General features: G+C 39.3%; 1 protein-coding gene across 1 annotated transcript in view; it reads right to left on the bottom strand.

Moving 5' to 3' along the window:
• Positions 1 to 27551, bottom strand: part of LOC124033063 (extracellular matrix organizing protein FRAS1-like) — a 251653-nt gene that overhangs the window by 14860 nt on the left and 209242 nt on the right. The window contains 5 exon segments of the mRNA XM_046344986.1: positions 910 to 1069; positions 2893 to 3000; positions 4254 to 4404; positions 5742 to 5956; positions 7248 to 7408. Of these exon segments, the coding sequence (XP_046200942.1) occupies positions 910 to 1069; positions 2893 to 3000; positions 4254 to 4404; positions 5742 to 5956; positions 7248 to 7408 (795 nt within the window).

The raw sequence follows: 27551 nt of genomic DNA, 5'->3' as shown, positions 1-27551 counted from the left end.
GCACCACAGACTGTCCAGGAGTTGGCAGATGCTTTAGTCCAGGTCTGGGAGGAGATCCCTCAGGAGACCATCAGTCACCTCATCAGGAGCATGCCCAGGCGTTGTAGGAAGGTCATACAGGCACGTGGAGGCCACACACACTACTGAGCCTCACTTTGATTTGTTTTAATAAAGGACATTACATCAAAGTTGGATCAGCCTGTAGTGTGGTTTTCCACTTTAATTTTGAGTGTGACTCCAAATCCAGACCTCCGTGGGTTGATACATTTGATTTCCATTGATCATTTTTGTGTGATTTTGTTGTCAGCACATTCAACTATGTAAAGAAAAAAGTATTTAATAAGAATATTTCATTCATTCAGATCTAGGATGTGTTATTTTAGTGTTCCCTTTATTTTTTTTGAGCAGTGTATTTATCTATATCTATAACTGTATATAACAGTATGTCTGTTTACTGACCTGTTGTAAGAGGAGGTGGCCCTCAGAGCAGGTAGGGAGAATCAAAGGACTGGGTATATCTATTAATATATATATATATCTATAACTGTATATAACAGTATGTCTGTTTACTGACCTGATGTAAGAGGAGGTGGCCCTCAGAGCAGGTAGGGAGAATCAAAGGACTGGGTATATCTATTAATATATATATCTATAACTGTATATAACAGTATGTCTGTTTACTGACCTGATGTAAGAGGAGGTGGCCCTCCAGAGCAGGTAGGGAGAATCAAAGGACTGGGTATATCTATTAATATATATATCTATAACTGTATATAACAGTATGTCTGTTTACTGACCTGCTGTATGAGGAGGTGGCTTTCCAGAGCTGGTAGGGAGAATCAAAGGACTGGGCATATCTATTAATATATATATCTATAACTGTATATAACAGTATGTCTGTTGACCGACCTGCTGTAAGAGGAGGTGGCTTTCCAGAGCTGGTAGGGAGAATCAAAGGACTGGGCGCTCCAGATGAGCTGCATGTCGAACTCTATCCCCCCCAGGTGGTCCGGGACCATCAGGTGGGACTTGTGGCCAGGCAGGGTGTGGTGTTCTGGGACAAACTGGCCTGGAGGAGGAAGAGGGAGAAAACTACAGGTTATTCATCGTGTTACTATTGACCTGGTCTCACGGGAATCGGGATCAGACCTCAACACAGTGGTCTCCTTCAAAAATGTGGAGTCGAGCCCACTGTTGACCTGGTACATGTATTTTAAAATGATATGCTACAAAAGTAATAGGATACTAATTACTGTGGTGCTCTGGTACAAACTGTCCTGGCAAGGCAGAGACAAACACATACAGTGTCATCGGAAACTATTCAGACCCCTTCACTTCTTCCACATTTTGTTACGTTACAGCCTTATTCTAAAATTGATTAAACCCCCCAAAAATCCTCAGCAATCTACAAACAATACCTCATAATGACATCACAATACCCCATAATGACATCACAACACCCCATAATGACATCACAACACCCCATAATGACATCACAATACCCCATAATGACATCACAAAAACCCTTAATGACATCACAATAACCCATAATGACATCACAATACCCCATAATGACATCACAATACCCCATAATGACATCACAATACCCCATAATGACAAAGTGAAAACAGGTTTTAAGACATTTTACCGATACTATTAAAAACAGAAAACAGACACACCTCATTTACATCAGTATTCAGACCGTTTGCTATGAGATTGGAAATGGAGCTCAGGTGCATCCTGTTTCCATTGATCATTCTTGAGATGTTTCTACAACTTGATCGGAGTCTATCTATGGTAAATTCTATGCACAGATCGATGCACAGATCTGGGGAAGGGTACCCAAAAAATTCTGCAGCATTGAAAGTCCTCAAGAACACAGTGACCTCCATCATTCTTAAATGGAAGAATTTTGGAACCAACTATACTTTTTCCTGGAGCTGGCTGCCCGGCCAAACTGAACAATCGGAAGAGAAGGGCCTTGGTCAGGAAGGTGAGCAAGAACCCAATGGCCACTCTGACAGAGCTCGAGAGTTCCTCTATGAAGATGGGAGAACCTTCCAGAAGGACAACCATCTCTGCCCGACTCCACCAAATAGGCCTTTATTGTAGAGTGGCCAGACGGAAGCCACTCCTCAGTAAAAGGCACATAACAGCCCGCTTGGAGTTTGCTAAAAGGCACCTAAAGACTCTCAGACCATGAGAAACAAGATTCTCTGCGGGCCTGAATGCCAAGCGTCACGTCTGTAGGAAACCTGGCACCATCCCTACGGTGAAGCATGGTGGTGGCAGCATCATGCTGTGGGGATGTTTTTCATTGGAAGAGACTGAGAGACTCGTCAGGATCGAGGAAGAGATGAATGGAGCAAAGTAGAGAGAGATCCTTGATGTAAACCTGGCCAGAGCGCTCAGGACGTCAGACTGGGGCGAAGGTTCACCTTTCAACAGGACAACGACCTTAAGCACACAGCCAAGACAACACGGAGTGGCTTCAGGACAAGTCTGAATGTTCTTCAGTCCCCCAGCCAGAGCCAGGACTTGAACCTGATCAAACATCTCTTGAGAGACCTGAAAATAGCTGTGCCGCTACGCTCCCCATCCAACCTGACAGAGCTTGAGAGGTCAGAATACTTATGTAAATTTGATATTTCAGTTTTTTTGTAATTATTAATTATAAATTAGCATTATGGGGTATTGTGTGCAGAGTCATGAGGGGAAAAAAAAACAATTAAATACATTTTAGAATAAGGTTGTAACGTAAACAAAATGTGGAAAAAGTCAAGTTGTCTGAATACTTTCCGAAATTTACGAGACGTTTCCATAGCTTAGCAATTTACAGGAGGCTACATGATACCGTACACTACAGTAGTACACAGGTCATTGAGGACTGACCCCTGAACTTGGCGTGTGTTTTGAACTCGATGACCATACGACCATCTTCTCTTATGTAGATCCTGATGATCTGGAGTCTGGCTGACAGAACACTGTCTGTCTGGATGCCTAGTGGACACAGAGACATACCAGTTACATGGATTTACACAGGAAGACAACACTTCCAAGGAGAGACACAGACCTGTCCTCCAGAGCATCCGCCCCACAGACCCCCCCCCCCCACACAGCCCCTCACCTGTCCTCCAGAGCATCCGCCCCACAGACCCCCCCACACAGCCCCTCACCTGTCCCCCAGAGCATCCGCCCCACAGACCCCCCCCCCCAACAGCCCCTCACCTGTCCTCCAGAGCATCCGCCCCACAGACCCCCCCCACACAGCCCCTCACCTGTCCTCCAGAGCATCCGCCCCACAGACCCCCCACCTGTCCTCCAGAGCATCCCCCCCCACAGACCCCCCCACACAACCCCTCACCTGTCCTCCAGAGCATCCGCCCCACAGACCCCCCCCTCCAGAGCACACAGCCCCTCACCTGTCCTCCAGAGCATCCCCCCACAGACCCCCCCACACAGCCCCTCACCTGTCCTCCAGAGCATCTGCCCCACAGACCCCCCCCCCCACACAGCCCCTCACCTGTCCTCCAGAGCATCCGCCCCACAGACCCCCCACACAGCCCCTCACCTGTCCTCCAGAGCATCCGCCCCACAGACCCCCCCACACAGCCCCTCACCTGTCCTCCAGAGCATCCCCCCACAGACCCCCCACACAGCCCCTCTCCTGTCCTCCAGAGCATCCGCCCCACAGACCCCCCACACAGCCCCTCACCTGTCCTCCAGAGCATCCGCCACACAGACCCCCCCACAGTCCCTCACCTGTCCTCCAGAGCATCCCCCCACAGACCCCCCACACAGCCCCTCACCTGTCCTCCAGAGCATCCGCCCCACAGACCCCCCCCGCCAAACAGCCCCTCACCTGTCCTCCAGAGCATCCGCCCCACAGACCCCCCCACACAGCCCCTAACCTGTCCTCCAGAGCATCCCCCCACAGACCCCCCACACAGCCCCTCACCTGTCCTCCAGAGCATCTGCCCCACAGACCCCCCCCACACAGCCCCTCACCTGTCCTCCAGAGCATCCCCCCACAGACCCCCCCACACAGCCCCTTACCTGTCCTCCAGAGCATCCGCCCCACAGACCCCCCACACAGCCCCTCACCTGTCCTCCAGAGCATCCGCCCCACAGACCCCCCCACACAGCCCCTCACCTGTCCTCCAGAGCATCCGCCCCACAGACCCCCCCCACACAGCCCCTCACCTGTCCTCCAGAGCATCCGCCCCACAGACCCCCCCCACACAGCCCCTCACCTGTCCTCCAGAGCACGGTGTCGTAGAAGAAAGAGATCTCCATTTCAGTGTGGTGTTCCAGTGAAGCCCAGCCCCTGGGAGCTGTTACGTAGATATACGACACGTAGAGAGGAACCTGCACCGTCAGGAACGACTGGGCCGAGTCCCTCGCCTGGGAGGGACATAAGACACGACGTGAGATCAGATGACATGAGGTGACAAAATGACACAAGGTGACATGACATGATGTTACACAACGTGGCATGATTAAAAAGGGCAGCAACAGCTATTGTCAGTCCTTAGACTGTTTTGCATACGGTGGTTGGCACGGAAGGATGAGTCACAGGGAAACTGCAAGAGTAGCCATGGTTACAGTAATACCGTTAGGTTCTAATTCTACGGGACACCAGGAAAGACAAGTTAAAATCTTCCCAAATATACATCTGTATTCAAACACACATTTCCACCACCGCAAGTTATATATATATATATATATATATACTCCCACTTAGACACTCTCTACTTCTCTCCAATCCTTACATCTGTTAAGGTCCGACAGGAAGAGGAAGTGATTGGGGTAATAAACCATTGTTTCTCCCTAAAAAGGTTATCTGACCTGACCTCGACCCCCTTGAGGCCTAATCTAAAGATCTCCACCTGTATCCTCTCTGGCAACCCTGTGACTTCCTCCTGTCCACCCAACACATTCCACAGCCATCTGGGATCCTACAGATAACCGTTAACTTCTGATGTTAAAACCCAGTCTCTATCACTCTTCAGATACTATCCTTCTGAGTATAACAACGTTCCGAGTTTAACTCAGAATCGAACAATACAGACTGTGATCACATCACTGAATGTGACCTGATAACACTGTGGACTTGATAACACTGTGGACCTGATAACACTGTGGACTTGATAACACTGTGGACCTGATAACACTGTGGACTTGATACCACTGTGGACCTGATAACACTGTGGACCTGATAACACTGTGGACCTGATAACACTGTGGACCTGATAACACTGTGGCCCTGATAACACTGTGGACCTGATGACACTGTGGACCTGATAACACTGTGCACCTGATGACACTGTGCACCTGATGACACTGTGGACCTGATGACACTGTGGACCTGATGACACTGTGGACCTGATGACACTGTGGACCTGATGACCTGATGACACTGTGGACCTGATGACACTGTGGACCTGATAACACTGTGGACCCGATAACACTGTGGACCCGATAACACTGTGGACCTGATGACACTGTGGACCTGATAACACTGTGGACCTGATGACACTGTGGACCTGATGACACTGTGGACCTGATAACACTGTGGACCTGATAACACTGTGGACATCTGTGAGAAGATTATGTTCACTAGTCATGTTAGATTGTATTCAAGCCTTCAGGTCAATGAAAATAAACTGGAGTAAATGCAGTGACATAGATAACCCACTAGACGAGGGTACGGTACCTGAACCCGAGGGAGTCTCTCGTACCTGGAAGTCGGCAGTGACTGAGCCTCCACAGACGTCTATGAGTTCCGTCATGTCGTAGTAGGCATCGAAGGTCCAGATGCAGCTCCTCATGTTGAGGTGTTTATACAGCCGGATGCTCTGAGCCTCTCGGACACCGGGGTTGAACTGGTAGGGTCTGTCATAACCCGGACCCAGAGAGATACTGTCATACTGGACATCATCCAGGAAACCCGTCTCTGAAACACACAGAGGACAGAGACACAGAGAGAGGACAGAGACACACAGAGAGGACAGACACACAGAGAGAGAGAGGACAGAGACACAGAGAGAGAGAGGACAGAGACACACAGAGAGAGAGAGGACAGAGACACAGAGAGAGAGAGAGGACAGAGACACAGAGAGAGAGAGGACAGAGACACACAGAGAGAGAGAGGACAGAGACACAGAGAGAGAGAGGACAGAGACACAGAGAGAGAGAGGACAGACAGAGACACAGAGAGAGAGAGAGGACAGAGACACAGAGAGAGAGAGAGGACAGAGACACAGAGAGAGAGAGGACAGAGACACAGAGAGAGAGAGAGGACAGAGACACACAGAGAGAGAGAGGACAGAGACACCCAGAGAGAGAGGACAGAGACACACAGAGAGAGAGAGGACAGAGAAACACAGAGAGGACAGAGACACAGAGAGAGAGAGGACAGAGACACACAGAGAGAGAGAGGACAGAGACACACAGAGAGGACAGAGACACAGAGAGAGAGGACAGAGACACACAGAGAGAGAGAGGACAGAGACACACAGAGAGGACAGAGACACAGAGAGAGAGAGGACAGAGACACACAGAGAGGACAGAGACACAGAGAGAGAGAGGACAGAGACACACAGAGAGAGAGAGGACAGAGACACACAGAGAGGACAGAGACACAGAGAGAGAGAGGACAGAGACACACAGGGAGAGAGAGGACAGAGAAACACAGAGAGGACAGAGACACAGAGAGAGAGAGGACAGAGACACACAGGGAGAGAGAGGACAGAGACACCAAGAGAGAGAGTGGACAGAGAAACACAGAGAGGACAGAGACACAGAGAGAGAGAGGACAGAGACACCCAGAGAGAGAGGAAAGAGACACCCAGAGAGAGAGGAAAGAGACACACAGATAGAGGACAGAGACACACAGAGAGAGGACAGAGACACACAGAGATAGAGGACAGAGACACACAGAGAGGACATGGACACAGAGAGAGAGAGGACAGAGACACAGAGAGAGAGAGAGGACAGAGACACACAGAGAAAGAGGACAGAGACACACAGGGAGAGGACAGAGACACACAGAGAGGACAGAGACACACAGAGAGGACAGACACACAGAGAGGACATGTCAAACACTTTGTTAGAGGAAGGGTGTTTATAATTTGTTGCAAGAGTCTGTGTATGCATGTGTATATGTGTGCCTGAGTGTGTGTGTGTATGTGTATGTGCCATGTGTCTGATGTAACACACTTTAGAGCGTCTGCGTGTGTCCTTACCGGAGACACCCTGCAGGTCTTTGAGAGTGACCAGGTTAGAACAGACGTGCTGTTGTCTGTAGATGGACTCTGACAGCAGGAAGTGCAGGTTGTGGAGGGGCATGCTGGATACTAGGGGCAGCATACCGTCCTGGTGGGGGATCTGCACCGAGATGTGGATACTGCAGAATAAAAAGACAACACAAGGATAGTGTTCTAGAACTATTATAGACCACATGGAGGTGTTCTAGAACTATTATAGACCATATGGAGGTGTTCTAGAACTATTATATACCATATGGAGGTGTTCTAGAACTATTATATACCATATGGAGGTGTTCTAGAACTATTATAGACCATATGGAGGTGTTCAAGAACTATTATAGACCACATGGAGGTGTTCTAGAACTATTATAGACCATATGGAGGTGTTCTAGAACTATTATAGACCATATGGAGGTGTTCTACTATTATAGACCATATGGAGGTGTTCTAGAACTATTATATACCATATGGAGGTGTTCTAGAACTATTATAGACCATATGGAGGTGTTCTAGAACTATTATATACCATATGGAGGTGTTCTACTATTATAGACCATATGGAGGTGTTCTAGGACTATTATATACCATATGGAGGTGTTCTACTATTATAGACCATATGGAGGTGTTCTAGAACTATTATAGACCATATGGAGGTGTTCTAGAACTATTATAGACCATATGGAGGTGTTCTAGAACTATTATAGACCATATGGAGGTGTTCTAGAACTATTATATACCATATGGAGGTGTTCTAGAACTATTATAGACCATATGGAGGTGTTCTAGAACTATTATAGACCATATGGAGGTGTTCTAGAACTATTATATACCATATGGACGTGTTCTACTATTATAGACCACATGGAGGTGTTCTAGGACTATTATAGACCACATGGATGTGTTCTAGAACTATTATAGACCATATGGATGTGTTCTAGAACTATTATAGACCATATGGAGGTGTTCTAGAACTATTATAGACCATATGGAGGTGTTCTAGAACTATTATAGACCATATGGAGGTGTTCTAGAACTATTATAGACCATATGGAGGTGTTCTAGAACTATTATAGACCATATGGAGGTGTTCTAGAACTATTATAGACCATATGGAGGTGTTCTAGAACTATTATAGACCATATGGAGGTGTTCTAGAACTATTATAGACCATATGGAGGTGTTCTAGAACTATTATAGACAATATGGAGATGTTCTAGGACTATTATAGACCATATGGAGGTGTTCTAGAACTATTATAGACCATATGGATGTGTTCTACTATTATAGACCATATGGAGGTGTTCTAGGACTATTATAGACCATATGGAGATGTTCTACTATTATAGACCATGTGGAGGTGTTCTAGAACTATTATAGACCATATGGAGGTGTTCTAGGACTATTATAGACCATATGGAGGTGTTCTAGAACTATTATAGACCATATGGACGTGTTCTAGAACTATTATAGACCATATGGAGGTGTTCTACTATTATAGACCATATGGAGGTGTTCTAGGACTATTATAGACCATATGGAGGTGTTCTACTATTATAGACCATATGGAGGTGTTCTAGAACTATTATATACCATATGGAGGTGTTCTAGAACTATTATAGACCATATGGAGGTGTTCTAGAACTATTATAGACCATGTGGAGGTGTTCTAGGACTATTATAGACCATATGGAGGTGTTCTAGAACTATTATAGACCAAATGGAGGTGTTCTAGAACTATTATAGACCATATGGAGGTGTTCTACTATTATAGACCATATGGAGGTGTTCTAGAACTATTATATACCATATGGAGGTGTTCTAGAACTATTATAGACAATATGGAGATGTTCTACTATTATAGACCATATGGAGGTGTTCTAGAACTATTATAGACCATATGGAGGTGTTCTAGAACTATTATAGACCATATGGAGGTGTTCTAGAACTATTATAGACCATGTGGAGGTGTTCTAGGACTATTATAGACCATATGGAGGTGTTCTAGAACTATTATAGACCACATGGAGGTGTTCTAGAACTATTATAGACCATATGGAGGTGTTCTAGAACTATTATAGACCAAATGGAGGTGTTCTAGAACTATTATAGACCATATGGAGGTGTTCTAGAACTATTATAGACCATATGGAGGTGTTCTAGGACTATTATAGACCATATGGAGGTGTTCTAGAACTATTATAGACAATATGGAGGTGTTCTAGAACTATTATAGACCATATGGAGATGTTCTACTATTATAGACCATATGGAGGTGTTCTAGAACGATTATAGACCATATGGAGATGTTCTAGAACTATTATAGACCATATGGAGGTGTTCTAGAACTATTATAGACCATATGGAGGTGTTCTAGAACTATTATAGACCATATGGAGGTGTTCTAGAACTATTATAGACCATATGGACGTGTTCTAGAACTAAGTCGCTCTGGATAAGAGCGTCTGCTAAATGACTTAAATGTAAATGTATTATATACCATATGGAGGTGTTCTAGAACTATTATAGACCACATGGAGGTGTTCTAGAACTATTATAGACCATATGGAGGTGTTCTAGAACTATTATAGACCTAATGGAGGTGTTCTAGAACTATTATAGACCATATGGAGGTGTTCTAGAACTATTATAGACCACATGGAGGTGTTCTAGAACTATTATAGACCTAATGGAGGTGTTCTAGAACTATTATAGACCATATGGAGGTGTTCTAGAACTATTATAGACCACATGGAGGTGTTCTAGAACTATTATAGACCATATGGAGGTGTTCTAGAACTATTATAGACCTAATGGAGGTGTTCTAGAACTATTATAGACCATATGGAGGTGTTCTAGAACTATTATAGACCACATGGAGGTGTTCTAGAACTATTATAGACCATATGGAGATGTTCTACTATTATAGACCATATGGAGGTGTTCTAGAACTATTATAGACCATATGAAGATGTTCTAGAACTATTATAGACCATATGGAGATGTTCTACTATTATAGACCATGTGGAGGTGTTCTAGAACTATTATAGACCATATGGAGATGTTCTACTATTATAGACCATATGCAGGTGTTCTAGAACTATTATAGACCATATGGACGTGTTCTAGAACTATTATAGACCATATGGAGGTGTTCTAGAACTATTATAGACAATATGGAGATGTTCTACTATTATAGACTATATAGAGGTGTTCTAGAACTATTATAGACCACATGGAGGTGTTCTAGAACTATTATAGACCATATGGAGGTGTTCTAGAACTATTATAGACCATATGGAGGTGTTCTAGAACTATTATAGACCTAATGGATGTGTTCTACTATTATAGACCATATGGAGGTGTTCTAGGACTATTATAGACCATATGGAGATGTTCTACTATTATAGACCATGTGGAGGTGTTCTAGAACTATTATAGACCATATGGAGGTGTTCTACAACTATTATATACCATATGGAGGTGTTCTAGAACTATTATAGACCATATGGAGGTGTTCTAGAACTATTATAGACCATATGGAGGTGTTCTAGGACTATTATAGACCATATGGAGGTGTTCTAGAACTATTATAGACCATGTGGAGGTGTTCTAGGACTATCATATAGCATATGGAGGTGTTCTAGAACTATTATATACCATATGGAGGTGTTCTAGAACTATTATAGACCATATGGAGGTGTTCTAGAACTATTATAGACCATGTGGAGGTGTTCTAGGACTATTATATACCATATGGAGGTGTTCTAGAACTATTATATACCGTATGGAGGTGTTCTAGAACTATTATAGACCATATGGAGGTGTTCTAGAACTATTATAGACCACATGGAGGTGTTCTAGAACTATTATAGACCATATGGAGGTGTTCTAGAACTATTATAGACCAAATGGAGGTGTTCTAGAACTATTATAGACCATATGGAGGTGTTCTAGAACTATTATAGACCATATGGAGGTGTTCTAGGACTATTATAGACCATATGGAGGTGTTCTAGAACTATTATAGACAATATGGAGGTGTTCTAGAACTATTATAGACCATATGGAGATGTTCTACTATTATAGACCATATGGAGGTGTTCTAGAACGATTATAGACCATATGGAGATGTTCTAGAACTATTATAGACCATATGGAGGTGTTCTAGAACGATTATAGACCATATGGAGATGTTCTAGAACTATTATAGACCATATGGAGGTGTTCTAGAACTATTATAGACCATATGGAGGTGTTCTAGAACTATTATAGACCATATGGAGGTGTTCTAGAACTATTATAGACCATATGGACGTGTTCTAGAACTAAGTCGCTCTGGATAAGAGCGTCTGCTAAATGACTTAAATGTAAATGTATTATATACCATATGGAGGTTTTCTAGAACTATTATAGACCACATGGAGGTGTTCTAGAACTATTATAGACCATATGGAGGTGTTCTAGAACTATTATAGACCTAATGGAGGTGTTCTAGAACTATTATAGACCATATGGAGGTGTTCTAGAACTATTATAGACCACATGGAGGTGTTCTAGAACTATTATAGACCATATGGAGATGTTCTACTATTATAGACCATATGGAGGTGTTCTAGAACTATTATAGACCATATGAAGATGTTCTAGAACTATTATAGACCATATGGAGATGTTCTACTATTATAGACCATGTGGAGGTGTTCTAGAACTATTATAGACCATATGGAGATGTTCTACTATTATAGACCATATGGAGGTGTTCTAGAACTATTATAGACCATATGGAGGTGTTCTAGAACTATTATAGACCATATGGATGTGTTCTAGAACTATTATAGACCATATGGAGGTGTTCTAGAACTATTATAGACCATATGGAGTTGTTCTAGAACTATTATAGACCATATGGAGGTGTTCTAGAACTATTATAGACCATATGGAGGTGTTCTAGAACTATTATAGACCATATGGAGGTGTTCTAGAACTATTATAGACCACATGGAGGTGTTCTAGAACTATTATAGACCATATGGAGGTGTTCTAGAACTATTATAGACCTAATGGAGGTGTTCTAGAACTATTATAGACCATATGGAGGTGTTCTAGAACTATTATAGACCATATGGAGGTGTTCTAGAACTATTATAGACCACATGGAGGTGTTCTAGAACTATTATAGACCATATGGAGATGTTCTACTATTATAGACCATATGGAGGTGTTCTAGAACTATTATAGACCATATGAAGATGTTCTAGAACTATTATAGACCATATGGAGATGTTCTACTATTATAGACCATGTGGAGGTGTTCTAGAACTATTATAGACCATATGGAGATGTTCTACTATTATAGACCATATGGAGGTGTTCTAGAACTATTATAGACCATATGGAGGTGTTCTAGAACTATTATAGACCTAATGGAGGTGTTCTAGAACTATTATAGACCATATGGAGGTGTTCTAGAACTATTATAGACCACATGGAGGTGTTCTAGAACTATTATAGACCATATGGAGATGTTCTACTATTATAGACCATATGGAGGTGTTCTAGAACTATTATAGACCATATGAAGATGTTCTAGAACTATTATAGACCATATGGAGATGTTCTACTATTATAGACCATGTGGAGGTGTTCTAGAACTATTATAGACCATATGGAGATGTTCTACTATTATAGACCATATGGAGGTGTTCTAGAACTATTATAGACCATATGGAGGTGTTCTAGAACTATTATAGACCATATGGATGTGTTCTAGAACTATTATAGACCATATGGAGGTGTTCTAGAACTATTATAGACCATATGGAGTTGTTCTAGAACTATTATAGACCATATGGAGGTGTTCTAGAACTATTATAGACCATATGGAGGTGTTCTAGAACTATTATAGACCATATGGAGGTGTTCTAGAACTATTATAGACCACATGGAGGTGTTCTAGAACTATTATAGACCATATGGAGGTGTTCTAGAACTATTATAGACCTAATGGAGGTGTTCTAGAACTATTATAGACCATATGGAGGTGTTCTAGAACTATTATAGACCATATGGAGGTGTTCTAGAACTATTATAGACCACATGGAGGTGTTCTAGAACTATTATAGACCATATGGAGATGTTCTACTATTATAGACCATATGGAGGTGTTCTAGAACTATTATAGACCATATGAAGATGTTCTAGAACTATTATAGACCATATGGAGATGTTCTACTATTATAGACCATGTGGAGGTGTTCTAGAACTATTATAGACCATATGGAGATGTTCTACTATTATAGACCATATGGAGGTGTTCTAGAACTATTATAGACCATATGGACGTGTTCTAGAACTATTATAGACCATATGGAAGTTTTCTACTATTATAAACCATATAGAGGTGTTCTACTATTATAGACCATATGGAGGTGTTCTAGAACTATTATAGACCATATGGAGGTGTTCTAGAACTATTATAGACCATATGGAGGTGTTCTAGAACTATTATAGACCATATGGAGGTGTTCTAGAACTATTATAGACCATATGGACGTGTTCTAGAACTAGTATAGACCATATGGAGGTGTTCTAGAACGATTATAGACCATATGGAGGTGTTCTAGAACTATTATAGACCATATGGACGTGTTCTAGAACTATTATAGACCATATGGACGTGTTCTAGAGCTATTATAGACCATATGGAGGTGTTCTAGAACTATTATATACCATATGGAGGTGTTCTAGAACTATGATATACCATATGGAGGTGTTCTAGAACTATTATAGACCATATGGAGGTGTTCTAGGACTATTATAGACCATATAGACGTGTTCTAGAACTATTATAGACCATATGGATGTGTTCTAGAACTATTATAGACCATATGGAGGTGTTCTAGAACTATTATAGACCATATGGAGGTGTTCTAGAACTAGTATAGACCATATGGAGGTGTTCTAGAACTATTATAGACCATATGGATGTGTTCTAGAACTATTATAGACCATATGGAGGTGTTCTAGAACTATTATAGACCATATGGACGTGTTCTACTATTATAGACCACATGGAGGTGTTCTACTATTATAGACCACATGGAGGTGTTCTAGAACTATTATAGACCTAATGGACGTGTTCTACTATTATAGACCATATGGAGGTGTTCTAGAACTATTATAGACCATATGGAGGTGTTCTAGAACTATTATAGACCATGTGGAGGTGTTCTAGGACTATTATATACCATATGGAGGTGTTCTAGAACTATTATAGACCATATGGAGATGTTCTACTATTATAGACCATATGGAGGTGTTCTAGAACGATTATAGACCATATGGAGATGTTCTAGAACTATTATAGACCATATGGAGGTGTTCTAGAACTAGTATAGACCATATGGAGGTGTTCTAGAACTATTATAGACCATATGGAGGTGTTCTAGAACTATTATAGACCATATGGAGGTGTTCTAGAACTATTATAGACCATATGGACGTGTTCTACTATTATAGACCACATGGAGGTGTTCTACTATTATAGACCACATGGAGGTGTTCTAGAACTATTATAGACCTAATGGACGTGTTCTACTATTATAGACCATGTGGAGGTGTTCTAGAACTATTATAGACCATATGGAGGTGTTCTAGAACTATTATAGACCATATGGAGGTGTTCTACTATTATAGACCATATGGAGGTGTTCTACTATTATAGACCATATGGAGGTGTTCTAGAACGATTATAGACCATATGGAGGTGTTCTAGAACTATTATAGACCATGTGGAGGTGTTCTAGGACTATTATATACCATATGGAGGTGTTCTAGAACTATTATAGACCATATGGAGATGTTCTACTATTATAGACCATATGGAGGTGTTCTAGAACGATTATAGACCATATGGAGATGTTCTAGAACTATTATAGACCATATGGAGATGTTCTACTATTATAGACCATGTGGAGGTGTTCTAGAACTATTATAGACCATATGGAGGTGTTCTAGAACTAGTATAGACCATATGGAGGTGTTCTAGAACTATTATAGACCATATGGAGGTGTTCTAGAACTATTATAGACCATATAGACGTGTTCTAGAACTATTATAGACCATATGGATGTGTTCTAGAACTATTATAGACCATATGGAGGTGTTCTAGAACTATTATAGACCATATGGAGGTGTTCTAGAACTAGTATAGACCATATGGAGGTGTTCTAGAACTATTATAGACCATATGGAGGTGTTCTAGAACTATTATAGACCATATGGAGGTGTTCTAGAACTATTATAGACCATATGGACGTGTTCTACTATTATAGACCACATGGAGGTGTTCTACTATTATAGACCACATGGAGGTGTTCTAGAACTATTATAGACCTAATGGACGTGTTCTACTATTATAGACCATATGGAGGTGTTCTAGAACTATTATAGACCATATGGAGGTGTTCTAGAACTATTATAGACCATGTGGAGGTGTTCTAGGACTATTATATACCATATGGAGGTGTTCTAGAACTATTATAGACCATATGGAGATGTTCTACTATTATAGACCATATGGAGGTGTTCTAGAACGATTATAGACCATATGGAGATGTTCTAGAACTATTATAGACCATATGGAGGTGTTCTAGAACTAGTATAGACCATATGGAGGTGTTCTAGAACAATTATAGACCATATGGAGGTGTTCTAGAACTATTATAGACCATATGGAGGTGTTCTAGAACTATTATAGACCATATGGACGTGTTCTACTATTATAGACCACATGGAGGTGTTCTACTATTATAGACCACATGGAGGTGTTCTAGAACTATTATAGACCTAATGGACGTGTTCTACTATTATAGACCATATGGAGGTGTTCTAGAACTATTATAGACCATATGGAGGTGTTCTAGAACTATTATAGACCATATGGAGGTGTTCTACTATTATAGACTATATGGAGGTGTTCTACTATTATAGACCATATGGAGGTGTTCTAGAACGATTATAGACCATATGGAGGTGTTCTAGAACTATTATAGACCATGTGGAGGTGTTCTAGGACTATTATATACCATATGGAGGTGTTCTAGAACTATTATAGACCATATGGAGATGTTCTACTATTATAGACCATATGGAGGTGTTCTAGAACGATTATAGACCATATGGAGATGTTCTAGAACTATTATAGACCATATGGAGATGTTCTACTATTATAGACCATGTGGAGGTGTTCTAGAACTATTATAGACCATATGGAGGTGTTCTAGAACTAGTATAGACCATATGGAGGTGTTCTAGAACTATTATAGACCATATGGAGGTGTTCTAGAACTATTATAGACCATATAGACGTGTTCTAGAACTATTATAGACCATATGGATGTGTTCTAGAACTATTATAGACCATATGGAGGTGTTCTAGAACTATTATAGACCATATGGAGGTGTTCTAGAACTAGTATAGACCATATGGAGGTGTTCTAGAACTATTATAGACCATATGGAGGTGTTCTAGAACTATTATAGACCATATGGAGGTGTTCTAGAACTATTATAGACCATATGGACGTGTTCTACTATTATAGACCACATGGAGGTGTTCTACTATTATAGACCACATGGAGGTGTTCTAGAACTATTATAGACCTAATGGACGTGTTCTACTATTATAGACCATATGGAGGTGTTCTAGAACTATTATAGACCATATGGAGGTGTTCTAGAACTATTATAGACCATGTGGAGGTGTTCTAGGACTATTATATACCATATGGAGGTGTTCTAGAACTATTATAGACCATATGGAGATGTTCTACTATTATAGACCATATGGAGGTGTTCTAGAACGATTATAGACCATATGGAGATGTTCTAGAACTATTATAGACCATATGGAGGTGTTCTAGAACTAGTATAGACCATATGGAGGTGTTCTAGAACTATTATAGACCATATGGAGGTGTTCTAGAACTATTATAGACCATATGGAGGTGTTCTAGAACTATTATAGACCATATGGACGTGTTCTACTATTATAGACCACATGGAGGTGTTCTACTATTATAGACCACATGGAGGTGTTCTAGAACTATTATAGACCTAATGGACGTGTTCTACTATTATAGACCATATGGAGGTGTTCTAGAACTATTATAGACCATATGGAGGTGTTCTAGAACTATTATAGACCATATGGAGGTGTTCTACTATTATAGACCATATGGAGGTGTTCTACTATTATAGACCATATGGAGGTGTTCTAGAACGATTATAGACCATATGGAGGTGTTCTAGAACTATTATAGACCATGTGGAGGTGTTCTAGGACTATTATATACCATATGGAGGTGTTCTAGAACTATTATAGACCATATGGAGATGTTCTACTATTATAGACCATATGGAGGTGTTCTAGAACGATTATAGACCATATGGAGATGTTCTAGAACTATTATAGACCATATGGAGATGTTCTACTATTATAGACCATGTGGAGGTGTTCTAGAACTATTATAGACCATATGGAGGTGTTCTAGAACTATTATAGACCATATGGAGGTGTTCTACTATTATAGACCATATGGAGGTGTTCTACTATTATAGACCATATGGAGGTGTTCTAGAACGATTATAGACCATATGGAGGTGTTGTAGAACTATTATAGACCATGTGGAGGTGTTCTAGGACTATTATATACCATATGGAGGTGTTCTAGAACTATTATAGACCATATGGAGATGTTCTACTATTATAGACCATATGGAGGTGTTCTAGAACGATTATAGACCATATGGAGATGTTCTAGAACTATTATAGACCATATGGAGATGTTCTACTATTATAGACCATGTGGAGGTGTTCTAGAACTATTATAGACCATATGGAGGTGTTCTAGAACTAGTATAGACCATATGGAGGTGTTCTAGAACTATTATAGACCATATGGAGGTGTTCTAGAACTATTATAGACCATATAGACGTGTTCTAGAACTATTATAGACCATATGGATGTGTTCTAGAACTATTATAGACCATATGGAGGTGTTCTAGAACTATTATAGACCATATGGAGGTGTTCTAGAACTAGTATAGACCATATGGAGGTGTTCTAGAACTATTATAGACCATATGGAGGTGTTCTAGAACTATTATAGACCATATGGAGGTGTTCTAGAACTATTATAGACCATATGGACGTGTTCTACTATTATAGACCACATGGAGGTGTTCTACTATTATAGACCACATGGAGGTGTTCTAGAACTATTATAGACCTAATGGACGTGTTCTACTATTATAGACCATATGGAGGTGTTCTAGAACTATTATAGACCATATGGAGGTGTTCTAGAACTATTATAGACCATGTGGAGGTGTTCTAGGACTATTATATACCATATGGAGGTGTTCTAGAACTATTATAGACCATATGGAGATGTTCTACTATTATAGACCATATGGAGGTGTTCTAGAACGATTATAGACCATATGGAGATGTTCTAGAACTATTATAGACCATATGGAGGTGTTCTAGAACTAGTATAGACCATATGGAGGTGTTCTAGAACTATTATAGACCATATGGAGGTGTTCTAGAACTATTATAGACCATATGGAGGTGTTCTAGAACTATTATAGACCATATGGACGTGTTCTACTATTATAGACCACATGGAGGTGTTCTACTATTATAGACCACATGGAGGTGTTCTAGAACTATTATAGACCTAATGGACGTGTTCTACTATTATAGACCATATGGAGGTGTTCTAGAACTATTATAGACCATATGGAGGTGTTCTAGAACTATTATAGACCATATGGAGGTGTTCTACTATTATAGACCATATGGAGGTGTTCTACTATTATAGACCATATGGAGGTGTTCTAGAACGATTATAGACCATATGGAGGTGTTCTAGAACTATTATAGACCATGTGGAGGTGTTCTAGGACTATTATATACCATATGGAGGTGTTCTAGAACTATTATAGACCATATGGAGATGTTCTACTATTATAGACCATATGGAGGTGTTCTAGAACGATTATAGACCATATGGAGATGTTCTAGAACTATTATAGACCATATGGAGATGTTCTACTATTATAGACTATATAGAGGTGTTCTAGAACTATTATAGACCACATGGAGGTGTTCTAGAACTATTATAGACCATATGGAGGTGTTCTAGAACTATTATAGACCACATGGACGTGTTCTACTATTATAGACCACATGGAGGTGTTCTAGAACTATTAAAGACCTAATGGACGTGTTCTACTATTATAGACCATATGGAGGTGTTCTAGAACTATTATAGACCATATGGAGGTGTTCTAGAACTATTATAGACCATGTGGAGGTGTTCTAGGACTATTATATACCATATGGAGGTGTTCTAGAACTATTATAGACCATATGGAGATGTTCTACTATTATAGACCATATGGAGGTGTTCTAGAACGATTATAGACCATATGGAGATGTTCTAGAACTATTATAGACCATATGGAGATGTTCTACTATTATAGACCATGTGGAGGTGTTCTAGAACTATTATAGACCATATGGAGATGTTCTACTATTATAGACCATATGGAGGTGTTCTAGAACTATTATAGACCATATGGACGTGTTCTAGAACTATTATAGACCATATGGAAGTTTTCTACTATTATAAACCATATAGAGGTGTTCTACTATTATAGACCATATGGAGGTGTTCTAGAACTATTATATACCATATGGAGGTGTTCTAGAACTATTATAGACCATATGGAGGTGTTCTAGAACTATTATAGACCACATGGAGGTGTTCTAGAACTATTATAGACCATATGGAGGTGTTCTACTATTATATACCATATGGAGGTGTTCTATAACTATTATAGACCATATGGAGGTGTTCTAGAACTATTATAGACCATGTGGAGGTGTTCTAGGACTATTATATACCATATGGAGGTGTTCTAGAACTATTATAGACCATATGGAGGTGTTCTAGAGCTATTATAGACCATATGGAGGTGTTCTAGAACTATTATAGACCATATGGAGGTGGTCTAGAACTATTATAGACCATATGGACGTGTTCTAGAACTATTATAGACCATATGGAGATGTTCTACTATTATAGACCATATGGAGGTGTTCTAGAACGATTATAGACCATATGGAGATGTTCTAGAACTATTATAGACCATATGGAGATGTTCTACTATTATAGACCATGTGGAGGTGTTCTAGAACTATTATAGACCATATGGAGATGTTCTACTATTATAGACCATATGGAGGTGTTCTAGAACTATTATAGACCATATGGACGTGTTCTAGAACTATTATAGACCATATGGAAGTTTTCTACTATTATAAACCATATAGAGGTGTTCTACTATTATAGACCATATGGAGGTGTTCTAGAACTATTATATACCATATGGAGGTGTTCTAGAACTATTATAGACCATATGGAGGTGTTCTAGAACTATTATAGACCACATGGAGGTGTTCTAGAACTATTATAGACCATATGGACGTGTTCTAGAACTATTATAGACCATGTGGAGGTGTTCTAGGACTATTATATACCATATGGAGGTGTTCTACTATTATAGACCATATGGAGGTGTTCTAGAACTATTATATACCATATGGAGGTGTTCTAGAACTATTATAGACCATATGGAGGTGTTCTAGAGCTATTATAGACCATATGGAGGTGTTCTAGAACTATTATAGACCATATGGAGGTGGTCTAGAACTATTATAGACCATATAGACGTGTTCTAGAACTATTATAGACCATATGGAGGTGTTCTACTATTATAGACCATATGGAGGTGTTCTAGAACTATTATATACCATATGGAGGTGTTCTAGAACTATTATAGACCATATGGAGGTGTTCTAGAACTATTATAGACCATATGGAGGTGTTCTAGAACTATTATAGACCATATGGAGGTGTTCTAGAACTATTATAGACCATATGGAGGTGTTCTAGAACTATTATAGACCATATGGAGGTGTTCTAGAACTATTATAGACAATATGGAGATGTTCTACTATTATAGACTATATAGAGGTGTTCTAGAACTATTATAGACCACATGGAGGTGTTCTAGAACTATTATAGACCATATGGAGGTGTTCTAGAACTATTATAGACCATATGGACGTGTTCTACTATTATAGACCACATGGAGGTGTTCTAGAACTATTATAGACCTAATGGACGTGTTCTACTATTATAGACCATATGGAGGTGTTCTAGGACTATTATAGACCATATGGAGGTGTTCTACTATTATAGACCATGTGGAGGTGTTCTAGAACTATTATAGACCATATGGAGGTGTTCTACAACTATTATATACCATATGGAGGTGTTCTAGAACTATTATATACCATATGGAGGTGTTCTAGAACTATTATAGACCATGTGGAGGTGTTCTAGAACTATTATAGACCATGTGGAGGTGTTCTAGAACTATTATAGACCATATGGAGGTGTTCTAGAACTATTATATACCATATGGAGGTGTTCTAGAACTATTATATACCATATGGAGGTGTTCTAGAACTATTATATACCATATGGAGGTGTTCTAGAACTATTATATACCATATGAAGGTGTTCTAGAACTATTATAGACCATATGGAGGTGTTCTAGAACTATTATATACCATATGGAGGTGTTCTAGAACTATTATATACCATATGGAGGTGTTCTAGAACTATTATAGACCATATGGAGGTGTTCTAGAACTATTATAGACCACATGGAGGTGTTCTAGAACTATTATAGACCATATGGACGTGTTCTAGAACTAGTATAGACCATATGGAGGTGTTCTAGAACGATTATAGACCATATGGAGGTGTTCTAGAACTATTATAGACCATATGTAGGTGTTCTAGGACTATTATAGACCATATGTAGGTGTTCTAGAACTATTATAGACCATATGGAGGTGTTCTAGAGCTATTATAGACCATATGGAGGTGTTCTAGAACTATTATAGACCATATGGAGGTGGTCTAGAACGATTATAGACCATATGGAGGTGTTCTAGAACTATTATAGACCATATGGAGGTGTTCTAGAACTATTATAGACCATATGGAGGTGTTCTAGAACTATTATAGACCATATGGAGGTGTTCTAGAACTATTATAGACCATGTGGAGGTGTTCTAGAACTATTATAGACCATATGGATGTGTTCTAGAACTATTATAGACCATATGGAGGTGTTCTAGAACTATTATAGACCATATGGAGGTGTTCTAGAGCTATTATAGACTATATGGAGGTGTTCTAGAACTATTATAGACCATATGGAGGTGTTCTAGAACTATTATAGACCATATGGACGTGTTCTACTATTATAGACCATATGGAGGTGTTCTAGAACTATTATAGACCATATGGAGGTGTTCTAGAACTATTATAGACCATATGGAGGTGTTCTAGAACTATTATAGACCATATGGACGTGTTCTAGAACTAGTATAGACCATATGGAGGTGTTCTAGAACTATTATAGACCATATGGAGGTGTTCTAGAACTATTATAGACCATATGGAGGTGTTCTAGAACTATTATAGACCATATGGACGTGTTCTAGAACTATTATATACCATATGGAGGTGTTCTAGAACTATTATATACCATATGGAGGTGTTCTAGAACTATTATAGACCATATGGAGGTGATCTAGAACTATTATATACCATATGGAGGTGTTCTAGAACTATTATAGACCATATGGATGTGTTCTAGAACTATTATAGACCATATGGAGGTGTTCTAGAACTATTATAGACCATATGGAGGTGTTCTAGAACTATTATAGACCATATGGAGGTGTTCTAGAACTATTATATACCATATGGAGGTGTCCTACTATTATATACCATATGGAGGTGTTCTATAACTATTATAGACCATATGGAGGTGTTCTAGAACTATTATAGACCATATGGAGGTGTTCTAGAACTATTATAGACCATATGGACGTGTTCTACTATTATAGACCAAATGGAGGTGTTCTAGAACTATTATAGACCATATGGAGGTGTTCTAGAACTATTATAGACCATATGGAGGTGTTCTAGAACTATTATAGACCATATGGAGGTGTTCTAGAACTATTATAGACCATATGGAGATGTTCTAGAACTATTATAGACCATATGGAGGTGTTCTTGAACTATTATAGACCATATGGAGGTGTTCTAGAACTATGATATACCATATGGAGGTGTTCTAGAACTATTATAGACCATATGGAGGTGTTCTAGGACTATTATAGACCATATGGAGGTGTTCTAGAACTATTATATACCATATGGAGGTGTTCTAGAACTATTATAGACCATGTGGAGGTGTTCTTGAACTATTATAGACCACATGGAGGTGTTCTAGAACTATTATAGACCATGTGGAGGTGTTCTAGAACTATTATAGACCATATGGAGGTGTTCTAGAACTATTATAGACCATATGGAGGTGTTCTAGAACTATGATATACCATATGGAGGTGTTCTAGGACTATTATAGACCATATGGAGGTGTTCTAGAACTATTATATACCATATGGAGGTGTTCTAGAACTATTATAGACCATATGGAGGTGTTCTACTATTATAGACCATATGGACGTGTTCTAGAACTATTATAGACCATATGGAGGTGTTCTAGAACTATTATAGACCATATGGAGGTGTTCTAGAACTATTATATACCATATGGAGGTGTTCTAGAACTATTATAGACCATATGGAGGTGATCTAGAACTATTATATACCATATGGAGGTGTTCTAGAACTATTATATACCATATGGAGGTGTTCTACTATTATATACCATATGGAGGTGTTCTATAACTATTATAGACCATATGGAGGTGTTCTAGAACTATTATAGACCATATGGACGTGTTCTACTATTATAGACCAAATGGAGGTGTTCTAGAACTATTATAGACCATATGGAGGTGTTCTAGAACTATTATATACCATATGGAGGTGTTCTAGAACTATTATAGACCATATGGAGGTGATCTAGAACTATTATATACCATATGGAGGTGTTCTAGAACTATTATAGACCATATGGATGTGTTCTAGAACTATTATAGACCATATGGAGGTGTTCTAGAACTATTATAGACCATATGGAGGTGTTCTAGAACTATTATAGACCATATGGAGGTGTTCTAGAACTATTATATACCATATGGAGGTGTTCTACTATTATATACCATATGGAGGTGTTCTATAACTATTATAGACCATATGGAGGTGTTCTAGAACTATTATAGACCATATGGACGTGTTCTACTATTATAGACCAAATGGAGGTGTTCTAGAACTATTATAGACCATATGGAGGTGTTCTAGAACTATTATAGACCATATGGAGGTGTTCTAGAACTATTATAGACCATATGGACGTGTTCTACTATTATAGACCAAATGGAGGTGTTCTAGAACTATTATAGACCATATGGAGGTGTTCTAGAACTATTATAGACCATATGGAGGTGTTCTAGAACTATTATAGACCATATGGAGGTGTTCTAGAACTATTATATACCATATGGAGGTGTTCTACTATTATATACCATATGGAGGTGTTCTATAACTATTATAGACCATATGGAGGTGTTCTAGAACTATTATAGACCATATGGAGGTGTTCTAGAACTATTATAGACCATATGGACGTGTTCTACTATTATAGACCAAATGGAGGTGTTCTAGAACTATTATAGACCATATGGAGGTGTTCTAGAACTATTATATACCATATGGAGGTGTTCTAGAACTATTATAGACCATGTGGAGGTGTTCTTGAACTATTATAGACCACATGGAGGTGTTCTAGAACTATTATAGACCATGTGGAGGTGTTCTAGAACTATTATAGACCATATGGAGGTGTTCTAGAACTATTATAGACCATATGGAGGTGTTCTAGAACTATTATAGACCATATGGAGGTGTTCTAGAACTATTATAGACCATATGGAGGTGTTCTAGAACTATTGTAGACCATATGGAGGTGTTCTAGAACTATTATAGACCATATGGAGGTGTTCTAGAACTATTATAAACCATATGGAGGTGTTCTAGAACTATTATAGACCATATGGACGTGTTCTAGAACTATTATAAACCATATGGAGGTGTTCTAGAACTATTATAGACCATATGGACGTGTTCTAGAACTAAGTCGCTCTGGATAAGAGCGTCTGCTAAATGACTTAAATGTAAATGTATTATAGACCATATGGAGGTGTTCTAGAACTATTATAGACCATATGGAGGTGTTCTAGAACTATTATAGACCATATGGAGGTGTTCTAGAACTATTATAGACCATATGGAGGTGTTCTAGAACTATTATAGACCATATGGAGGTGTTCTAGAACTATTATAGACCATATGGAGGTGTTCTAGAACTATTATATACCATATGGAGGTGTTCTAGAACTATTATAGACCATATGGAGGTGTTCTACTATTATAGACCATATGGACGTGTTCTAGAACTATTATAGACCATATGGAGGTGTTCTAGAACTATTATAGACCATATGGAGGTGTTCTAGAACTATTATATACCATATGGAGGTGTTCTAGAACTACTATAGACCATATGGAGGTGATCTAGAACTATTATATACCATATGGAGGTGTTCTAGAACTATTATAGACCATATGGATGTGTTCTAGAACTATTATAGACCATATGGAGGTGTTCTAGAACTATTATAGACCATATGGAGGTGTTCTAGAACTATTATAGACCATATGGAGGTGTTCTAGAACTATTATATACCATATGGAGGTGTTCTACTATTATATACCATATGGAGGTGTTCTAGAACTATTATAGACCATATGGAGGTGTTCTAGAACTATTATAGACCATATGGAGGTGTTCTAGAACTATTATAGACCATATGGACGTGTTCTACTATTATAGACCAAATGGAGGTGTTCTAGAACTATTATAGACCATATGGAGGTGTTCTAGAACTATTATAGACCATATGGAGGTGTTCTAGAACTATTATAGACCATATGGAGGTGTTCTAGAACTATTATAGACCATATGGAGATGTTCTAGAACTATTATAGACCATATGGAGGTGTTCTTGAACTATTATAGACCATATGGAGGTGTTCTAGAACTATGATATACCATATGGAGGTGTTCTAGAACTATTATAGACCATATGGAGGTGTTCTAGGACTATTATAGACCATATGGAGGTGTTCTAGAACTATTATATACCATATGGAGGTGTTCTAGAACTATTATAGACCATGTGGAGGTGTTCTTGAACTATTATAGACCACATGGAGGTGTTCTAGAACTATTATAGACCATGTGGAGGTGTTCTAGAACTATTATAGACCATATGGAGGTGTTCTAGAACTATAATATACCATATGGAGGTGTTCTAGGACTATTATAGACCATATGGAGGTGTTCTAGAACTATTATATACCATATGGAGGTGTTCTAGAACTATTATAGACCATATGGAGGTGTTCTTGAACTATTATAGACCATATGGAGGTGTTCTAGAACTATGATATACCATATGGAGGTGTTCTAGAACTATTATAGACCATATGTAGGTGTTCTAGGACTATTATAGACCATATGGAGGTGTTCTAGAACTATTATATACCATATGGAGGTGTTCTAGAACTATTATAGACCATATGGAGGTGTTCTACTATTATAGACCATATGGACGTGTTCTAGAACTATTATAGACCATATGGAGGTGTTCTAGAACTATTATAGACCATATGGAGGTGTTCTAGAACTATTATAGACCATATGGAGGTGTTCTAGAACTATTATAGACCATATGGAGGTGTTCTAGAACTATTATAGACCATATGGAGGTGTTCTAGAACTATTATAGACCATATGGAGGTGTTCTAGAACTATTATAGACCATATGGAGGTGTTCTAGAACTATTATAGACCATATGGAGGTGTTCTAGAACTATTATAGACCATATGGAGGTGTTCTAGAACTATTATAGACCATATGGAGGTGTTCTATAACTATTATAGACCATATGGAGGTGTTCTAGAACTATTATAGACCATATGGAGGTGTTCTAGAACTATTATAGACCATATGGAGGTGTTCTAGAACTATTATAGACCATATGGAGGTGTTCTAGAACTATTATAGACCATATGGAGGTGTTCT

The sequence above is a fragment of the Oncorhynchus gorbuscha genome, linkage group LG04 (genome assembly GCF_021184085.1).
Source record: "Oncorhynchus gorbuscha isolate QuinsamMale2020 ecotype Even-year linkage group LG04, OgorEven_v1.0, whole genome shotgun sequence".
Taxonomy (NCBI): Eukaryota; Metazoa; Chordata; class Actinopteri; order Salmoniformes; family Salmonidae; genus Oncorhynchus; species Oncorhynchus gorbuscha.
The sequence above is the reverse complement of the archived record's forward strand: the minus strand, read 5'-3'. Positions and strand labels throughout refer to the sequence as shown.